Source organism: Panthera pardus, unplaced genomic scaffold, assembly GCF_024362965.1.
Source record: "Panthera pardus isolate Hobbes unplaced genomic scaffold, ASM2436296v1 HiC_scaffold_24, whole genome shotgun sequence".
In the NCBI taxonomy this organism is placed as follows: domain Eukaryota; kingdom Metazoa; phylum Chordata; class Mammalia; order Carnivora; family Felidae; genus Panthera; species Panthera pardus.
Window position 1 is genome coordinate 47207356 of NW_026526810.1, and position 18488 is coordinate 47225843.

Sequence of the window (18488 nt, forward strand, 5' to 3'; positions counted from 1 at the left end):
CACAGTGAGTTCGAGCCCCATGCCAGGCTCTGTGCTAATGGCATGGAGCCTGCTTGGGATTCTGTCTCTCCCTCTCCCTGCCCCACTCTCCCTCTCTCACTCTCTCTCAAAATATATAAACTTAAAACAATTTCTTAGAGAGACCATGGCCTGTGCAGTCAGGTGGACCTAGGTTCAAAACCCTTCTTTGCCACATGATGAAATTCCTTAAGCTCATTTTCTTTATATGGAGTGTAAATATGTATCCCACAGAATTATTTAGGAGATTAAATAAGGGAGTGTGGAAAGGGTCTAGCTTCAGGCTGGCATGAAGGATTTGTTTAAGAAATGCTAGATTCTTGGGTCCCTTACTGTTTCTATTCTAGAGCATGTGAATAAGAACCCACTAAAAGCAATGAGAGATGGTAGGTAATTAAATATTTAGTCTCTTTAGCTGATATCAGGACTGGAAGCACTATTGGAGCACTGGGGTGATCTTAATGATGCTGCTAAACCCTGGTACTCTCTGCCCTGCATCTTCCATTTTATAGAGAGGGTTGAAAAAACTTAGGTTATGTGTCTGTCAAATTCTAGATAGAATTATTTAAAATGTTTACATTTTTCAATGAAAGAAAATGGACATAGAAAATAGTAGAAGGCTAAATAAGAAAAGTCCTCTGCTTTCTCAGAGCATTAAAAAAGATACATCAGTATAAAGATAACCAATAGAACAAGAATATAAATCTTCCTAAACACCAAAGAAATTTCAAAAAATATAGGGGCAAAGAAAGCAGACAGATAAATATAAATTGGTAAATAAGGAAACACAGAAACTATTCAGAAACTATATTATAAATAGGGGCGCCTGGGTGGCTCAGTCGGTTAAGCGTCCAACTTCAGCTCAGGTCATGATCTCGCAGTCCGTGAGTTCAAGCCCCGCATCGGGCCCTGTGCTGACAGCTCAGAGCCTGGAGACTGCTTTGGATTCTGTGTCTCCCTCTCTCTCTGCCCCTCCCCCACTCATGCTCTGTCTCTCTCACTCTCAAAAATGAATAAATGTTAAAAAAAAATTTTTAAATAAAAGAAACTATATTATAATACATAATTATAAAATAAAACGAGTTAAAAATCAAACATGTTAGTTACATCAATAAATGTGAATGGGCCTACCTCACCTATTAAAACAAAAAGACTTGTAATTAGCTCCAAAAACAGGACCAAACTATATGTTGTATACAGACAGCACTAAAACAAAGTCATTCAGAAAGACCAAATATTGAGGAACAGGCAAAGGTATTCCAGGCAAATAGACACAATAAGAAAACAGAGGTAGTAATCTTGATATCAGACATCATAGAATGTAAACCAAAGAACATATAAGGAAAATTCTTAATGCTAAGGGCTGCAATTCAAAATGAAGGTAACTGTTTAAGAAAGGCCCTCAAAGGAAACTGCAACCACTTTTATAAGGCAAAAACTATAGACAATGTAAGAAAATATAGATAGAAATACACCAACAATAAGAGACTATAAGATACCTTCCTCAGTATAAACACAGATCAGGTTGGAGCGTATGGGTGGCCCAGTCAGCTAAGCCATCCAACTCTTTGGCTCAGGTTATGATCTTGTGGGTTCGTGGGTTTGAGCCCTGCATCAGACACTGCACTGACAGCATGGAGCCTGCTTGGAATTCTCTTTCCCACTCTCTCTCTGCCCCTCCCCACAGGCACGTGTTCTCTCTCAGTCTCTCTCTCTCTCAAAGTAAATAAATAAAATCTTTAAAAAAAAAAAAAAATACCAGGGGCACCAGGGTGGCTCAGTCAGTTAAGCACCCAACTCTTGGTTTTGGCTCAGGTCATGATCTCGTGGGTTCGAACCCCCCCCTCAGGCTCCACAGTGGCAGTGCAGAGCCTGCTTGAGATTCTCTCTCTTCCTCTCTCTGGCCCTCTCCCTCTCTTTCAAAATAAATAAACTTTAAAAAAAAAAAAAAAAACAGATCAGGTGGACAAAAGGAAGAAAAGAAAGACCCAAACAACAAAATTGATAAAGTAGATTATGGATGTGTACATATATTTAACATTATACTCTGATAATGGGGAATGTAACTTAAGGACACATGGAATATTCACAAATATTGATCATATATAAGATCATAAAGAACATATCAGTAAATTCCATGAAGTAAAAATACTAAAAACAACACTCTAAACTCAATACAGTAAAACTAGAAATTATTAAAATCAAACCACAAAAAGGTCCTCCAACCTACTAATGTTTAAAGTGCCTTTTAACTCTTGGGTGAAAGAGGAAATGAACTAAAAAAACAGTTCAAAATGAGTTTAAAAAAACTTCAGAGAAGGAGGAAATGAACAGAAAGTATAGAATTTCTAATAATAATAATGGCACTATATATCAAAATCTATGGGATACATTTAAAACAATCAAGAACGCCTATAGCCCTAACACTTTTGTCAATACAAATGAAAGAATGATAATAAGTGAACTAAATTCTCAGCTCAATAAGCTAGAAAAGAACAAAATGAATACAAAGAAATCATAAGAAAGGAGACAAGAAAGAAAAAAGTAGAAAGCAATTATACAGGGAATACAAAAACAGTAGACCTAATTAAATTAAAATCCTTACTTTTTTTTAAAAAAACTTTTACAAAATAGACAAACCACTAGCTAATTAATTAATAAAATGGCGGCTGATAAAACACAAATACGCAAAATAAGAAATGACAATGGGGAAATAATATTAAGCAGAAGAAAACTAGACAGTACCTAATGAAACTATATTGGCATTCATTTCTACCCAGAAACCCTATGTCTAAGAATTTACCCTGAAGGATTACCCCCAACAGTATGAAAAAACATATGCATGAGATTATTTATTAAAGAATTGGTTATAATTACAAAATACTGGAAACCTAAATATTCTTTTATAAAAGAGTTTTGAATAAAGTATGGCCTATTTACAAAATGAAGTACTATGAAATTATAAGAAAAGAACAGTTTTCTAGAAACTTTTCTAGAAGCAGTTTCCAGAAATTTTTATCAAGTGACTTCTAGAATAATTTGTTATAAGAAAAAAGCAAGTGAGGGGGGCCTTAGTGGCTCAGTTGGTTAAGCGTCTGACTTTAGCTCAGGTCATGATCCAGTAGTTGGTGAGTTCAAGCCCCGAGTCAGGCTCTCTGCTGTCAGCACAGAGCCTACTTCAGATCTTCTGTTTTGCTCTCTCTGCCCCTCCCCTGCTCCACCCCCTTTCTTTCAAAAACAAATAAACATTAAAGGATAAAGAAAAGAAAAGAGCAAATGATATGCTGAGATGGCCTAGAATCATTAACAACCCAGTAGCAATGAGCATTCCCAGTGTTCAGATCTTGGTTTCAAAAGAAACCAGAGCTCATTAAAGAGATTATTCCAGCACCAGGGCAGAAAAAGTACCGGAGAAACCTGAAATATCTTGCTGTGCCAGAAAGTTGGGAAGTGCTTAAACAATGATAGTGACATATCAAGTCACAAGAGCTCACATAAGGAAACTCCCACTGCCCAAATATTGAAAATTTTGAGCATCAAAATAGCAATAAGGGTAACATATTATAACCCACAGAATAAAATAGAAACCAATGAGTCCACACTGACATAAATAAATGGAAGAAAAGGGAAACACTTCATTGCACTAGAATGCCAAATAATAAATGTTAAAAAAAAAAAAAAATCAAACACTAGAAAATCACCATTTGGTGACCATGATAGTAATAATTGATACTGGCAAGGGTCATCAATGGATGCTAAAACCAGTAAATGAAAGTTTGATAAGAACAGAATATTAACATATTCTTATAGTATTTCACCAAAATATCCTTAGTAATTATGGAAGAAAAGGATAGTAACTTTGCAGTGGAAAAATCAGGCCGGTGTCTCCTTAACCAAGTGATCCAAATGAACAGCATTGATAATGGGACAAATAGGCCTCGTGTGTCTCCTGATAATGATGTACTAAGAAAACAAAATTAATTTTTTAAGTATTCCTACCAAAAATGGATGAAGTGAATCTAATTGTAAATATTAGATAAACTCAGTATAATCATGACTCTTACACAGATTTTAAATGAAAATGTTAAATATTTTACTTCTCTCATTAATGACAGAACCAGTATGATATTATAACCAGTTGAAGTAGAATCCAAAGTACCACTCATGTACAGTCAACTAAGGAATGCTGAAATGAATTTACAAACAGATGCAAACCGGCAAAACTGGTTAATAGCTGGGAGGTACAGTGAATCGCACTCCACCAGGCACAGTTTGCAATTTCTGTGGACAAGATTCATTTGCATTGCTCTCAGTTTTCTATGACCTACAGACCTGTAAACAAGCTTGGATATAACAAAAGGCTCCCAGCCACACAGAAATCAGGTAACCTAGAAGGGTATTTCGGGCAACTTCTGGTTCTCTTGGGATGTACCCAGTAATCTTCTGGTCTTTTTCAAAGTTTTTTACAATTTTTCCTACAACCCAAATTGAGAGATATTCTATAAAATAACCAATCATGAAATACAAAAGACACAGCAACTGTACCACAATTAAAAAAAAAAAAAAAAGATTTAGGGGTGCCTGGGTGGCTCAATCAGTTAAGCTTCTGATTTCGGCTCAGGTCATGATCTTGCAGTTGGTGAGTTCAAGCCCCGCATTGGGCTCTGTGCTGACAGCTCAAAGCTTGGAGCCTGCTTCGGATTCTGTGTTTCCCTCTCTTTCTGCCCCTCCCCTGCTCACACACAGTCTCTTTCTCTCAAAAATAAATAAACATTAAACAAAAATTTTTTTTTAAGATTTAAAAGACAACAACTAAATGCAACATGTGTCCTAGATTGGATTCTGACCAAGAAAAAAAAAAGGTCTTTTTCTATAAAGGACATTAGTGGGATAATTGGTGGTACTTTGAGGCCTGTCAATTAGATAATGCTGTATCAGTATTAATTTCCTGATTTTGATCATTGTATTCTGGTTATGTTGGAAAACATCCTTGTTTCTAGGAAACACACTCAAAATTTTAATATCAAAGAGGCATCCATCATGTCTTCAACTTAATCTCAAACTATTCAGGAAAAAAATGTAACAGAAAAACTGATGATGCAAATATGGTAAAATGCTACCATTTGAGGAATCTGGGATAAGAGTAGACAGTAATTTTTATACTATATTTTGACTTTTATGGAAGTGTGAAATTATTTCAAAATAAAAAGTTTATTTTAAACAAAAGAAGCATTTACTGATGCTTTACTAAGCACTCTACTTAGAAAGAAAATTAATAATAGCTCTCTAGGGATTATAAAAATCTGGCAGAAAAGATAGTTAAGCTAAAAAGTACAATACAGAGAGACAATAGAATGATAAGCCAGACAAATACAGTCCTTTGGGAGCACAGAGAAAAGATATTTCTCCCTACCAGGGGGAATGTGGATGGTAAAATAAACCTAGAAGGGAGAGCATAAATTCGAGAAGGCTCCTCAAAGAGATAATAGTTAAAATGAATTTTAAAAGATGATGTTAAACAAATGGGATGGGGTGATGCATTCTAGGTAAATGAAAAGACCCAGCATGCTGCATTCAGAAAATTATATTTAGGGTTTTTAATACATCAGAGGAAGAGGCTGGTGGTAATCAAGCCCCAGATCTTAAAAGGCTTGGTATACCATATTGAGGAACCTGGCTTTTAACCCATAGACAATGGATGTGAATACACATTTAAGGATGAAGTGATATTAATCACACTTGATCTTAGCCAAAAGGCCGAGAAGCGATGGAGTGATATTAATCAATTTCACACTTGAAAAACTCACGTTTTCAAGTATTTGAGAGATGGGTTATAGGAAGGCAAAGCAAAAACAAAGAAATCCAACAGATGGCCATTTGTAGAAAACTAAGAGGAAGGGCTGATGGGGACAGAGAAGGGTGAAAATTAAATTAAGGTGATATTAAGAAAGTCAAATCCATAAGAATTGGTGACCAATTAGAAGTGGGAGAAAGTGAGGGGGCGCCTGGGTGACTCAGTCAGTAAAGCATCTGACTTTGGCTCAGGTCATGATCTCACAGCTTGTGGGTTCGAGCCCCACGTTGGGCTCTGTGCTGACAGCTCAGAGCCTGGAGCCTGCTTCAGATTCAGTGTCTCCCTCTCTCCCTGCCCCTCCCCTACTCACACTCTGTCTCTGTCTCTGTCTCTCTCTCTCAAGAATAAATAAAACATTTAAAAAAAAATTTTTTAAATAAGAGGGAAAAAGTGAGAAATAGGGAGAAGCATATGATAAGTACTAGCTTTCTTGCTTCCATAACTACACTAGCCTCAACAGAGGTTCAAGTTGTTTCGCTTGTGAAAATCATATGCAGACAAACTTCAAGTTCTGCTGAACACAAACAAGGTGGAGTGCTAACAGCAGAGTTAGAACAAGACTCCTAAAATGTGTTTTAATAAAATAATTTTGAGGTACCACATGTGTCATTTTCCCAGACTATCTCAGGAAGGCAGCCTGTCCATGCCTTCTTGTAACTGCTCAGCACTGGAGGCTTACCATTCAACATTCCTCCCTTTGAAATTCAAATGTATGGAGGTTATAGAAGGAAACAAGAAAAGTATATCTAAGAATAGAAAGAACTGAAGTCTACAGTGTTTTTCCAAGCTTCATACTTAATCCTCTAATAATGAAGGAGTATGGCTGTAATTGGGGAAGTAGCTGTATTTTCCACTCTGGGTTAGTCACCAGCGAGACTCCATCTCTTAAAATGTAGTCACTTAAAGTATTGCCCACCCCTGGCCCCCAGAAGAGTACAATGAACATTTTCAATGTGAAAATAACAGCTCCTACAAAGATTACACTGTTAAAGGCAGAATTGGCCAAAACATTACCACACAAATTGCTGAATCTGGTGCTCTGAAGGCTTTTGACTTAAAATCCTTATTTGTTTGTTTGTTTGTCTGTTTGTTTGTTTTAACAGCAGTTTTAGTAACAGAACTTGAGAAAAAAATATGACTGCAGTAAATGAAGTGGATTTTACTCTATGGATTGATTCTCAGAGGACACTAGGGTGACCATTAAGGCTAGACCATATGCAGAGATGAAAGAATTAAAATTTCAGGAGAGAAATGGGGTGCCTGACTGGCTCAGTCAGTAGAGCATGTGACTCCTGATCTTAGGGTCGTGAATTCAAGCCTCACATTGGGTGTGGTACCTACTTAAAATAAGCTGTAAAAAAAATTTTTTTTTTCAGGAGACATGTATCTTTACTTTGCCATTGTGACCTTAGGCAAGTCTCCTATCCTGTCTGTGCTTCTGTTTTCTCTTCAATATCAGGATACCTAGTCATGGCATTACAAAAAATATTAATTTTTACTGCTAATTTAAGAATAATTGGTTAATATGTATTCTTATGGTGAAGGGGATCAGAATAATGCCACTCCGAAATATGCCATTTGACATAGGATTACTTTGAGCTGAAGGCAATCAAGAAACAGCAGACACCAGAGGAGCTCCTACCCTCCCTCCATCTGCTTAAAAGCAGGGCATAATTTCTCCCTTGCCTCTGTGAGGTTGTCTCTCCTCCCCTCTCCCACACCAAGAGAGGACTCATTACTGAAGACCTCACTGACTGGGGTGTACATGAACAAAACTTACTATAATAACCCTTACCTTAGTAAGGTTTCCCCCATATAGTCCCACAACTCACCACCCCTAAAAGCCCAAACCGCTTTCCTTTGTCTAGTCATTTCTCACAATCTATCATCCTTTGTTAAAATGGTATATAAGCTCCTAGAACCAACAGCTTCTTAGGATTTCACTTTTTTTCTTAAGTTTATTTATTTTGAGAGAGAGAGAGAGAGCACCAGCAGGGCAGGAGTAGAGAGAGAGGGAAAGAGAGGATCCCAAGCCGACTCCACACTAAAGTGGGGCTCAAATTCATGAATCATGAGATCATGACCTAAACTGAGATTAAGAGTTGGATGCTTGACAGATGAGCCACCAGCTGCCCCAGGATTTCACTTCTTTTCTGTGAAGCCCCCTGTGTGTGTGAAATAAACCTTTTCTCCTGTTAATCTATCTCTTGTCAGTTTAACCCTCAGAGCCCAAGCTACTAAACCTAAGAGGGTAGAGAAAAAGTCTTTCCTCCCTTATAATGGTAATTTATGTGAGCTCTATGACTCACTTTCCTCAAATACAAACTGAGGATAATAACAACTCACAGCAAAGGTTTGTTTTGAGGGTTTTAGAAGCATGAAATAATTATTAGTTATTATTATAACTGTTATTTTGAAAATTTAATAAACATTAAAAATGGCATTTTAAAGTATAGATAATTGTTATTAAAGGGGGGGGAGGGTTAATCCTACTTCAATCCTTCCACCACAATAAATTCCTCCTGATCAGAAATTCAAATGTAAAAATGAAACAATAATTATATTAGAGATCTTGGAAAATAAAATCATGATGGTGACAATAAAAATAGTAGATGGTGGAGTGCCTGGGTGACACAGTGGGTTAAGCCTCTGACTTTGGCTCAGGCCACGATTTCATGGTTGGTGAGTTCGAGCCCAGCGTTGGGCTCTCTGCTGTCAGCACAGAGCTCGCTTCAGACCTTCTGTCTCTGTCTCTCTCTGCCCCTCCCCAGCTTGTGTGCATGTACACGCTCTTTCTCTCTCTCTCAAATAAAAAATAAAAACATAAAGAAGGAAAAATTGTTTTAATTGTAGATGAGCTGAATAGTAGAATGAAGAGCTGACGAACAAATTAGTGAGCAAGATAAAGCTGACGGAAAGTAGATATTAAAACCAAGTTTACAATTATTTAGAATATAACAAAAATTAGGGATTTATATACCAAAACTTGTAAGATGCAACCATAATGGTACTGGCCTTCAGTGAATATAAGAAAATAAGAAATAATGAGAATAAATGAAGTATGCATATAGCACAAGAAACTAGCAATACAGAAATGAAAAGTAATGACTTAAAAGATAAACGTAGAATTTACTGAACTAGGGGGAAAATAGCAGACATGGTAAAAAAAAATTACAAACTGGTTCTTTGATAAAAACAATAATGTAGAAAAAAGTTTTGAGTCTCACTATATAAAATCAATATGGGGCACGTGGGTGGCTCAGTCGGTTGGGCGTCCGACTTCAGCTCAGGTCATGATCTCACAGCTCGTGAGTTCGAGCCCCGCGTCAGGCTCTGTGCCAACAACTCAAAGCCTGGAGCCTGCTTCAGATTCTGTGTCTCCCTCTCTCTCTGCCCCTCCCCTGCTCATGCTCTCTGTCTCAAAAATAAATTAAAAAAAAAAAAAAAATTGTTTTAAGTAAAATCAATATGAGAAATAAGAGACAACTATAGATTCAAAAGAGATTTTAAAAAATTTTAATCTAAACAAAGGGGTGATTTTTTTCTTCTTAGTACAAATTTCTAAAAGTTGACAGAAGAGAAACAGAAAAAGTAGTCAGAAACAATCCCCTTAATAAGGCCCAGAAAATGTTATGAGTTAGTTCAGCCAGACCTTAAAAGAAAGACAATTCTTTGTTTTTATAAATGGTTCTAACGGTAGAAGCTGTGGAAAGCCTTCCCATCTCATTTTAGGAGGCCAGAATAACCCACTTGCCAAAACAGCCCCCAAAAGCAAAATATAGGCTACTATCACTTGTGGAAACAGAGAAAAAGTAAATAGAATATTGGTAATGTTAATCCAACACACATTATTTTATAATATTTGTAACCAAACAGGAGTTTTTTCCAGGAATATAAAGATAGCACCAGGAAATCTATTGATGAAATACACTATTCTAACAGCATAAAAGGGAAAAACTATAATTCCATGATCCTCTCAAAAATATGCAAAAAAAAAAAAAAAGATTCAATAATCATTACTAATAATTTTTAAATAAAATTTAAAATAAGAAAAAAGGCCATGGACATGTTAGAAAAAAAAAAATGTCCTAAATTTAATAAAGGCTATTTACCAGAAATAGTAAACATTTTATTTGATGACAAAATATTAGAAGCTTCCCCTCTGAAATCAGAATCAGGACAAAAGTGCTATCATTCAACACTGTACTAGAATACATAAAGTACAAAATGTCTACACAACAAAAGACATCATCAAGATAAAGGAAGAGTGCTAGACTGGGAACAATATATATATTACATACAAAACAACAAATGGTTTATATCCAAAACTACATACATTCATTAAAAAAAATCCTCACATACATAAAGTGTTCCTTAAAACCAACAAGAACTAGATAATCTAATAGCATCTCTTTTTTGCAGGGCAATTTGGCAGGAACTATCAAAATTTTAAATATTTATTAACTTTGACCCTGATTCCATTTCCATAAATGAGCTTTAAGAAGTATCCACAAAAATGTTCAAAGATGTTTACTGCACCATTGTTTATAACAGTGAAAAATTTGAAACTTTAATGTACATTCTAATAGTAGAGTGGTTAAATAAATAATGGTATTCATAGTATGAAATCTTCTCAGCTGTAAAAAAGTAAAATAAGTCTGTATGGACTGATATGCCAAGATCTCTGAGAAATATTGTTAAGTGGAGAAAAGTAACAGGAAAAACAAATATGATTTGATTTTTATGAATATAATGATACCACTTTTTTTAAATTTTTTAATCTTTATTTTTGAGAGACAGAAAGAGACAGAGTGCAAGTGGGGGTGCAAGAACAGAAAGAGAGGGAGACACAGAATCTGACACAGGCTCTAGGCAACGAGCTGTCAGCACATAGCCTGACACAGGGCTCAAACTCACAGATAATGAGATATAATGTTACCATTTTTGTAAAAAATGGTAATAATGATGTAAAGATACAGTGATACTATAAGGATAAAATGATATTACAAGAATATAAACCAAATGGATAACTTCTAAGAAGGGAGTAAGAATTGGCAGCACAGGATAGGAATCAGAGACTATATTGAAGAAAGGAACTGTAGGATTTTCAAGCTTTAATGAATATATATATATATATATATATATATATATATATATATATACACCCGAGAGAGGCGGGCAGAGGGAGAGAGAAAGAGAGAGAATCCGCACTCAGAGCAGAGCCCGACGGGGGGCTCAATCCCATGACCCTGGATGCTCAGCTGACTGAGCCACCCAGGTGCCCCAAGCTTTAATGAACATATTTTTAAATAATACAAATCTTTCATATTAAGAATGCATTCATGCAGCATCATTATTCATGGAGCCAAAAAGTACAAACAACTGAAATGTCCATCAACCGATGAATAAACAAAAATGTGGTGCATCATACAATGGAATACTATTCAATCATAAAAAGGATTAACATACTGATAACATGTTACAACATGGATGAACCTTGAAAACATTATGTTAAGTGAAAGAAGCCAGTTCACAAAACCCCACATATTACATGATTCCATTTATTTGAGATGTCCAGAATAAGCAAATCTATAGAGACAGAAATTATATTAGTGGTTGCTTAGGGCAGGGAGCTGGGGGTGATAGTTTAAAGGATACAGAGTTCTTTGGGGGATGATGAAAACATTCTAACTTTGATTATGGAAAGGGCTGTACAATCCTGTGAATATACTAGAAACCATTTAATTATAAAATTTAAATAGGTGAACTGTATGGTATGTGAATTATATATCAATATATATCAAAGCTGTTACAAAAAAAGAATAATAATCCAAGAAACCAAAAATTAATTCTAAAAAGAAGAAAAAGAGAAGACACACCACTGCTAAAAATGCAAAGCTAGAATGTGAAGCAGTCTTACGGTACAGGGAACATGCAAGATTAGAAGGTAGAAAAAAAGAGCTTCTATTTCTATTTGATATTTATATAAAAAGAATAAAAAAGAAATTAAGATTCCTGAAGTGTTTAATGTGGTTGACTAGTGCCTTTACTCAGATGGTCATGTGCCCTGTGAAACTGAAGAGTCATTCTAAAGAAACAGCAGGAATTCCCAAGAAGACAGTCTGGCCTTGGGGGCCTTATGCATTTTTCCCCCTTTAGCATATTGCAATATATGACCAGTTAGGCAGGTTTATAGATATACTATCTAGATTTAACTGAACTCATCCTGCTAAAATGAGTAAGTGGCTGAAACACTGCTTGAAGCTTATAACTGTATTTCATGCACAAGTGAAAAGAAAGTGGCAGAGCACAATTATCTGACTGTTACTATGATCTCTTCAGCAGCTTGCACAGAATGATAAATATTAATATATACCTGTTGCATGAATGAGTATTATGGAAGTCATAAAAAGGCAAGAAACAACTCTAAGGAAACCTAGGAAACAATTCTTCACTTTTAGTGAAGTACATGTTACCACCATTCCCCTTACCCCACAGGGTAACTATGGAAATATCAAGCATTATGATTAAATCATATCAAATGGAAACACAGAAGAAATTTATACATGGATATGTTTTATGTAAAAAACTAAACTTGACAAGGGTCAAGATTGTTTCCATATGACAAATTCCTTATGAATCTTATTTCACAACGTGTCCTAATTCATTCAAGTATGTAAGGGCAATAGTACCTCGCAAGGCCAGAGACATAGGTAGTCTAAAGCCCTGCTGGTCTCCATAACCAAAAAGTATGTTTCTTTTAGCTAACTAAAGACCCAATGTTTGCTTTCTTAAGGGTGAAAAAAGCATCTACAAGTTTTAGGAAGTTACAATATTATCAACTGTCACAGGACAGTGAGAAACCAGGAAGTAGGGAGAGCTAAAGGACTTAACGTCAGAGAAAAAAGTTAACAGGGAAAAACGTAAAAATTATAAACAGCAAAGGGAGACAGAAACCAAACTTAGAAAAGCCTACAGGCTAATATGTAGCAGGTTAGAGACTTCACTCTGAGATTTCTGGCCTAGGTCGGAAGTATTTCTGCAAAGTATCTGCAAGATGCCCTCAAATGAAACGATCCTCCATTAGGTATCATTAAGCAAAGTTATCCTGTAGCTAGGTAGTGGCAGCAGATTAAGTCCGTAAGTGACAATTCATAGATTTTATGGTTTATTTAAAAGGATGCAGAAACCAAGGTATGGGAGGGTTGTTTGGAGGGTTTGGTTTGGGGCTTTTTGCATGTTTGTTTTCAATGAGTATTTTAGAAAGGAGACTTTAAAAAGCACTATCCGCCGGCAGGCAAGAAAAAGAAAGAAGGGGTTCAAAGTTAATTTGGGCACGTCTGCTAAAGCCCAGCACAAAGAGTGTACCACCTTCAGCAAGAAAGAGAAAAGAAGGATCTGCATGGATGAAGAAAAACGTTCAACCCTTGGTAGGAATCAGGGTGGAAAGTGTTTGCGGCGTGGTCTTTCTCTCAAGCCCAGCCGCGCGGCCTCAGAAAATCCCAGGGATTCTGTCCACTCCCGGGAGCAAAAGAAGCCCCCAGCGAAGAGCCAGAAGTCCTGGACACTGTCTGCACCTCGCCTACCCGGGCGATCCCAAAACGCGTCATCTCCTCTCCCCCACCTGGGATGTTCTGCCACTCGGACTCGACGCGTGGCAGGGCCCTCCGTAGCCATGTTTCGCTAGATCCTTCTTTCTTCCAGTGTCAACTGGCGAAACCGAGCTCCCGAGGTAATCACGAGACATCTGCTGCAGGCGTCTTTTCTTCCGGGCTACAGCAGCCCTCACCCTGCGGAAATCCTGCAGCTCTGCTGAGGTGGCCGCTTCCAGTCGGCCCCGCCTACGGCTCCTCCTCCCTGGGCTCCAGGGCTTGGTGCCCACGCAGCAGCTGTCAGGTACAGCCGCCGTGCTGCTCAGCTCCGGGGGACCCGGGACTCGCGGGAGCCCCTGTGCCCAGCGCTTAGGAAGAAGCTAAGGAGGTTTATTTTCTGCGCCCTGGGGCTTAAGTCTGAGAATACAATCATAACCTATTGCCCCAGGTTGCTTTTTCCGTTCCTTTTTTTTCCCTTCTTTTTAAGGGTTTTTTCTTTCATGACCAGCAGCTACACCCCTAAATAACACTAAATTGTTCAGTTATTACCTTTTGTGTGGATTATTTCAAAATCGGGCGGTATAAAATTGATGCAGCATTTGATTTAAACACTTTTGCTTATTGAGGCAATAAGAATGGAGGCATCAGTGGAACTTCCCAGAACACAATAGTGAAAAGAAGAAAATGCATGTCTTTTGGGGTGCCTGGTGGCTCAGTAGGCTAAGCGTCTGGCTCTTGACTTTGGGCTCAGATCAGTATCTCACCGTGGGTGAAATGGAGCCCCGGGTCCTCTGTGCTTTCATTGCAGAGCCTGCTTGGGATTCTCTCTTTCCCTCTCTCTCTCTGCCCCTCCCCCCACTTGCATGGGTTCTCTCTCTCTCTCTCTCAAAAAAAAAAAAAAAACTTTTTAAAACTTTTTAAAAAAGAAAGAAAATACATGTCTTTTAAACTGCAAGAGCCTTTGCATCTGGTTCAACCCCTTCATTTTTTCAGTTACCTAGAGAAATCCCAAATGCCCTACTCAAAAAGCATATCATTCCCACCCCATCATTCTACTGTATTTTTCTTTCCTTCAGATTTCTCATAAGTTCCATATATTTATTTTCTTTTGTACTATTATCTGTATCACCATCTCCACCATCACTACCACTACAACAAAGTAAGCAAGTTGAGGGTAGGAACTGTATATCTAGGTAGCACCTGGCGAGATGAACTGAATGAACAACTGAAGCGTGAAGTGACTACATTGGGCACTATGCTGGGTATGAAGCCTACTTAAAAAAAAAAAAAATCAAGGGATATGCTCCAACAACAACAGGTAGTCACCAATTTAAATGCCTTTGAAAGAGAGAAAATTCCTTCCTAAGTGAAGTATATAATTCATGCTACAGCCAAAGTTAAGGTATTTATCACCACCCTCCTACACCCATGCCCAAAACCACACCTTTGCTATAGCTATGGCAGTAGCTGTGTTTCTCTACAACCACAGCTGCTGTTGGAAGGTCAATTTTACAGGGTTCCTGCTCTTGCTGAGCTCTAGTAGAACCATTTCTTCCCTTTGCCCCTTCAAGCCTTCAAGAGGTGGTAAAGAGCCTGATGCTTGCTATTCCCTGGGTGTTTCACCATCATTGTTGGTTCCCTCAACCCTGACCTCATCTCTGTCCCCATCTCTGTAAATAGTTCCTTCATTAATTTTTTTTTTTTAGAAATAACATCAATTTTTTTTAAGTTAAATTAAATCCAGTTGATTTTTTTTAAGCTTTATGCCCAACATGGGGCTTGAACTCATGACCCTGAGATCAAGAGTCTGATGCTCTATCAACTGAGCCAGGCAAGTGCCCCCGTGCCTTCATTAAAATTTTAATTAACCCCCCTGAGTATATTATGAGTTTCCTGTCCAGATCTTAATTAATACAAAAGGAGTCCTCTTTTTTTGCCTTCTAGCATATGGTGTTCAGCCTCTCTAAATAAATGCATCAAAAAAAATTTTTAAGATGATCAGTCTGGGGGCGCTTGCATGGCTCAGTTGGTAAACCTCTGACTTTGGGTCAGGTTATGATCTCATAGTTTGTGGGTTTGAGCCCCACGTCAGGCTCTGTGCTGACAGCTCAGAGCCTGGAGTCTACTTCAAATTCTGTGACTCCCTCTCTCTCTGCCCCTCCCCTGCTCATGCTCTCTTTTTCTCTGTCTCTCAAAAATAAATAAACTTTTTTTTTTTTTTAAAGTATCAGTCTGAAAGGATGCCAAATTATGAGCCTATTTGGGGCAACCATATGTCTCAACCTAAAGAGGTGAGGGATCATGAATGCTAGGGTTTACTTAAACATATCACATTTTTATTGAGCATTTTCTTTTTTTTTAATGTTTTTTTATTTTGAAAGAGAAAGAGAGAGAGCACAAGTGGGGGAGGCACAGTGAGAGAAGGCAAGAAAGAGAATCCCAAGCAGGCTCCATGCTGTCAGCACAGAGCCCAACAGGGCTCGATCTCAAGACCATGAGATCCTGACCTGAGACAAAATCAAGAGTGGGACGCTTAACTGACTCAGGCATCCATGCACCCCTGTTGAGCACTTTCTATAGGCAAGGCACATGCTTAGTTTCAGGGGATTCAGAGGTAAGATAGTTGTGTCCTCAAAGAGTTTTCAGCTTAATAAAGAATATAAAATAATCATAATACAGAGTAACATAAAGTTATCAAAAATATACTTTAAAGGGCTCAAATTATGTTGGGAATTAAATGTCAATTATTTTCAACAAAGGTGCCAAGACAATTCAACACAGAACAAAGCATCTTTTCAACAAATAATGCTGGAACAATTTGATATCCATTTATAGAAAAAAAAAAACAAGCCTCCACATTTACCTCATAGTATATACAAAAATTAAACTTGACATGGGGTCATAGTCCTAATGTAAGAGTTGAAACTATATAAAATTTCCATAAGAAAACATAAAAAAAAAATCCTGGTGCACTTAGTTTTGGCAAATATTCCTTAATATATCATAAAAAGCATAAAAAGCTCTTACAACTCAATGGTAATAACGAATAATCCAATTTAAAAATGGGCAACAGAACTGAAGACATACTTCACCAAAGAAGATACATGGATGACAAATAAGCACATGGAGAGATGTTCAAAATTAGTCAGTAAGGGTACGCAAATTAAAACCACAATAATACACCACTACGCTCCTGCTAGAGTGGCTAAAATTAAAACAACTGACCATACCGTGTGTTGACTAGGATGTGGTGCAAGTAGAACTCTTATATACTGCTGGTAGATATGCAAAATGGCAAAATCACTTAAACAATTTAAGAGTTCTACAGTTAAGCATACACCTACCATATAATCCAACCATTCCACTGCTAGGTATTTATCCATATTCATTATCTATTACTACATAAGATTACCACAAACCTAGCAGTATAATTACTTCATAATGTCTATGGTTCAGGAGTCAGGGTAGGCTTAGCTGGGTATGGCTTAGCATCTCACAAAGTCTTATCTGAGGTTCAACTGGGGACAGATTCATTTGTAAGACCACCTGTTAGCAATACAGTAAAACCTTGGATTGCAAGTGACTTGTTTTGTGAGTGTTCCGCAAGACAAGCGAACATTTCTAATAAATTTTAACTTGACAAACAAGCAATGTCTTGCAATACGAGTAGTACATGATGCTGAATGTCACATGATCACAACTGAGCCAATGGTTCTCTCTCTCTCTCTCTCTCTCTCGCTCTCGCTCTCACTCTCTCTGAGGGATTGTGGGTGACTGTGTCCCATGCTCAGATGCTCAGTCTCAGGCCACAGTGTTTGGCAGAAATCAGTGATTTTTCAGAATGTTGGAAGGTGCCCACAACTGACACTAGTATATTTTTGTCACTTCAAGGCACCTTTTGGACAGTCCTTTGCTTTTCCATACAACAGTAAGCTTAGGAATGCTTTGCTTCATTCTAGGTCAGGCTGCCTGCAGATATAGACCCTTTCCTCAGCTGCCTTGTTGCCAGTTACATTAAATACAGTATATGACAAGAGATTATTAATACTGTACTATAGTCAACATCCATGCGAGCAATGGCCCCCGTACAGAAAGAGGTTGAAAAGAACGGCAGTAAGAAGATGATTACTGTGAAAGTTAAGAAGAAAACCATAGAGAAATACGAATGATGTATGTGAGTGGCCGAAATTGCAAGATTTTATAAGAAGTCTACATCTGTGTTTTGTCTGTAGAGGAGGAGGGGAAAAAGGCAGAGGAATCCCTCACTTCAAATGAAATTAGGGAGATGTGTAAAATGTGGGAAACAGTGCCAAATTTTGTAGAAAAGCACCACCCAAAAAGCAAGTCCGAATAAGGCTGTAGCAGTGCTAACAATGAATCTGTTTAATGACAATGCAATGTCACATTTCTATGAAATCCTCAAAAGGAGGCAAAAGCAAGTGCTATTGGATAGGTTCCTTGTTAAAGTTGTATGAAAAGAAAAAGATTCCATTGAGCCAATAGATAGCAGTGATTCTGTTAGTGTGCTAGTGATAGTGAAAGTCGTCCTACATAATAACCTTCCTCTCTTGTCTCCCTCACAACCAGCCACAAAGGTTTTCAAAGGTAAGTGCAGGTTAATTTATTTTTCTTCATATTTTGTGTTTTCTTTATTATTTTACATTACAGAATCGTAATCATTTTTATATGAATATTTTTCAGTTGTGGAATGAATCATCTATGTTTCCATTATTTTTTATGGGGAAATTTGCTTTGATACAAGTGCTTTGGGTCACAAGCGTTATGGAACGAATTATGTTCGCAAACCAAGGTTTTACTGTATTTAGTTCTTGTGCATTGCCAGAGTGAAGGCCACAGCTTTTTGCCGTGGTCAGGTGGTGCCTTCAGCTCATTGACACATGATCCTTCATAACATTGCCTCTTACTTTCTCAAAGCAACAAGGGGGATAGAGTCTCTCCAGCAAGATGAGTTTACAATCTTGTATAACATAATTATATACACATAGTCACATACATCACCTTTG

The 18488-nt window shown here is 37.5% G+C and overlaps 1 protein-coding gene across 2 annotated transcripts in view; it reads right to left on the bottom strand.

The window, feature by feature from the left end:
* GALK2 (galactokinase 2) overlaps positions 1–18488 on the bottom strand; it is a 137887-nt gene that overhangs the window by 115544 nt on the left and 3855 nt on the right. Inside the window, exon 1 of one of the 2 annotated variants that reach the window (XM_019442155.2) lies at positions 13497–13685. The exons of the other annotated variant lie outside the window; for it this stretch is intronic. Within the exon in view, the coding sequence (XP_019297700.1) occupies positions 13497–13549 (53 nt within the window). The 5' untranslated portion in view covers positions 13550–13685. Of the gene's footprint in view, positions 1–13496; positions 13686–18488 lie in introns of those variants that run through there. 2 annotated transcript variants of the gene reach the window in all.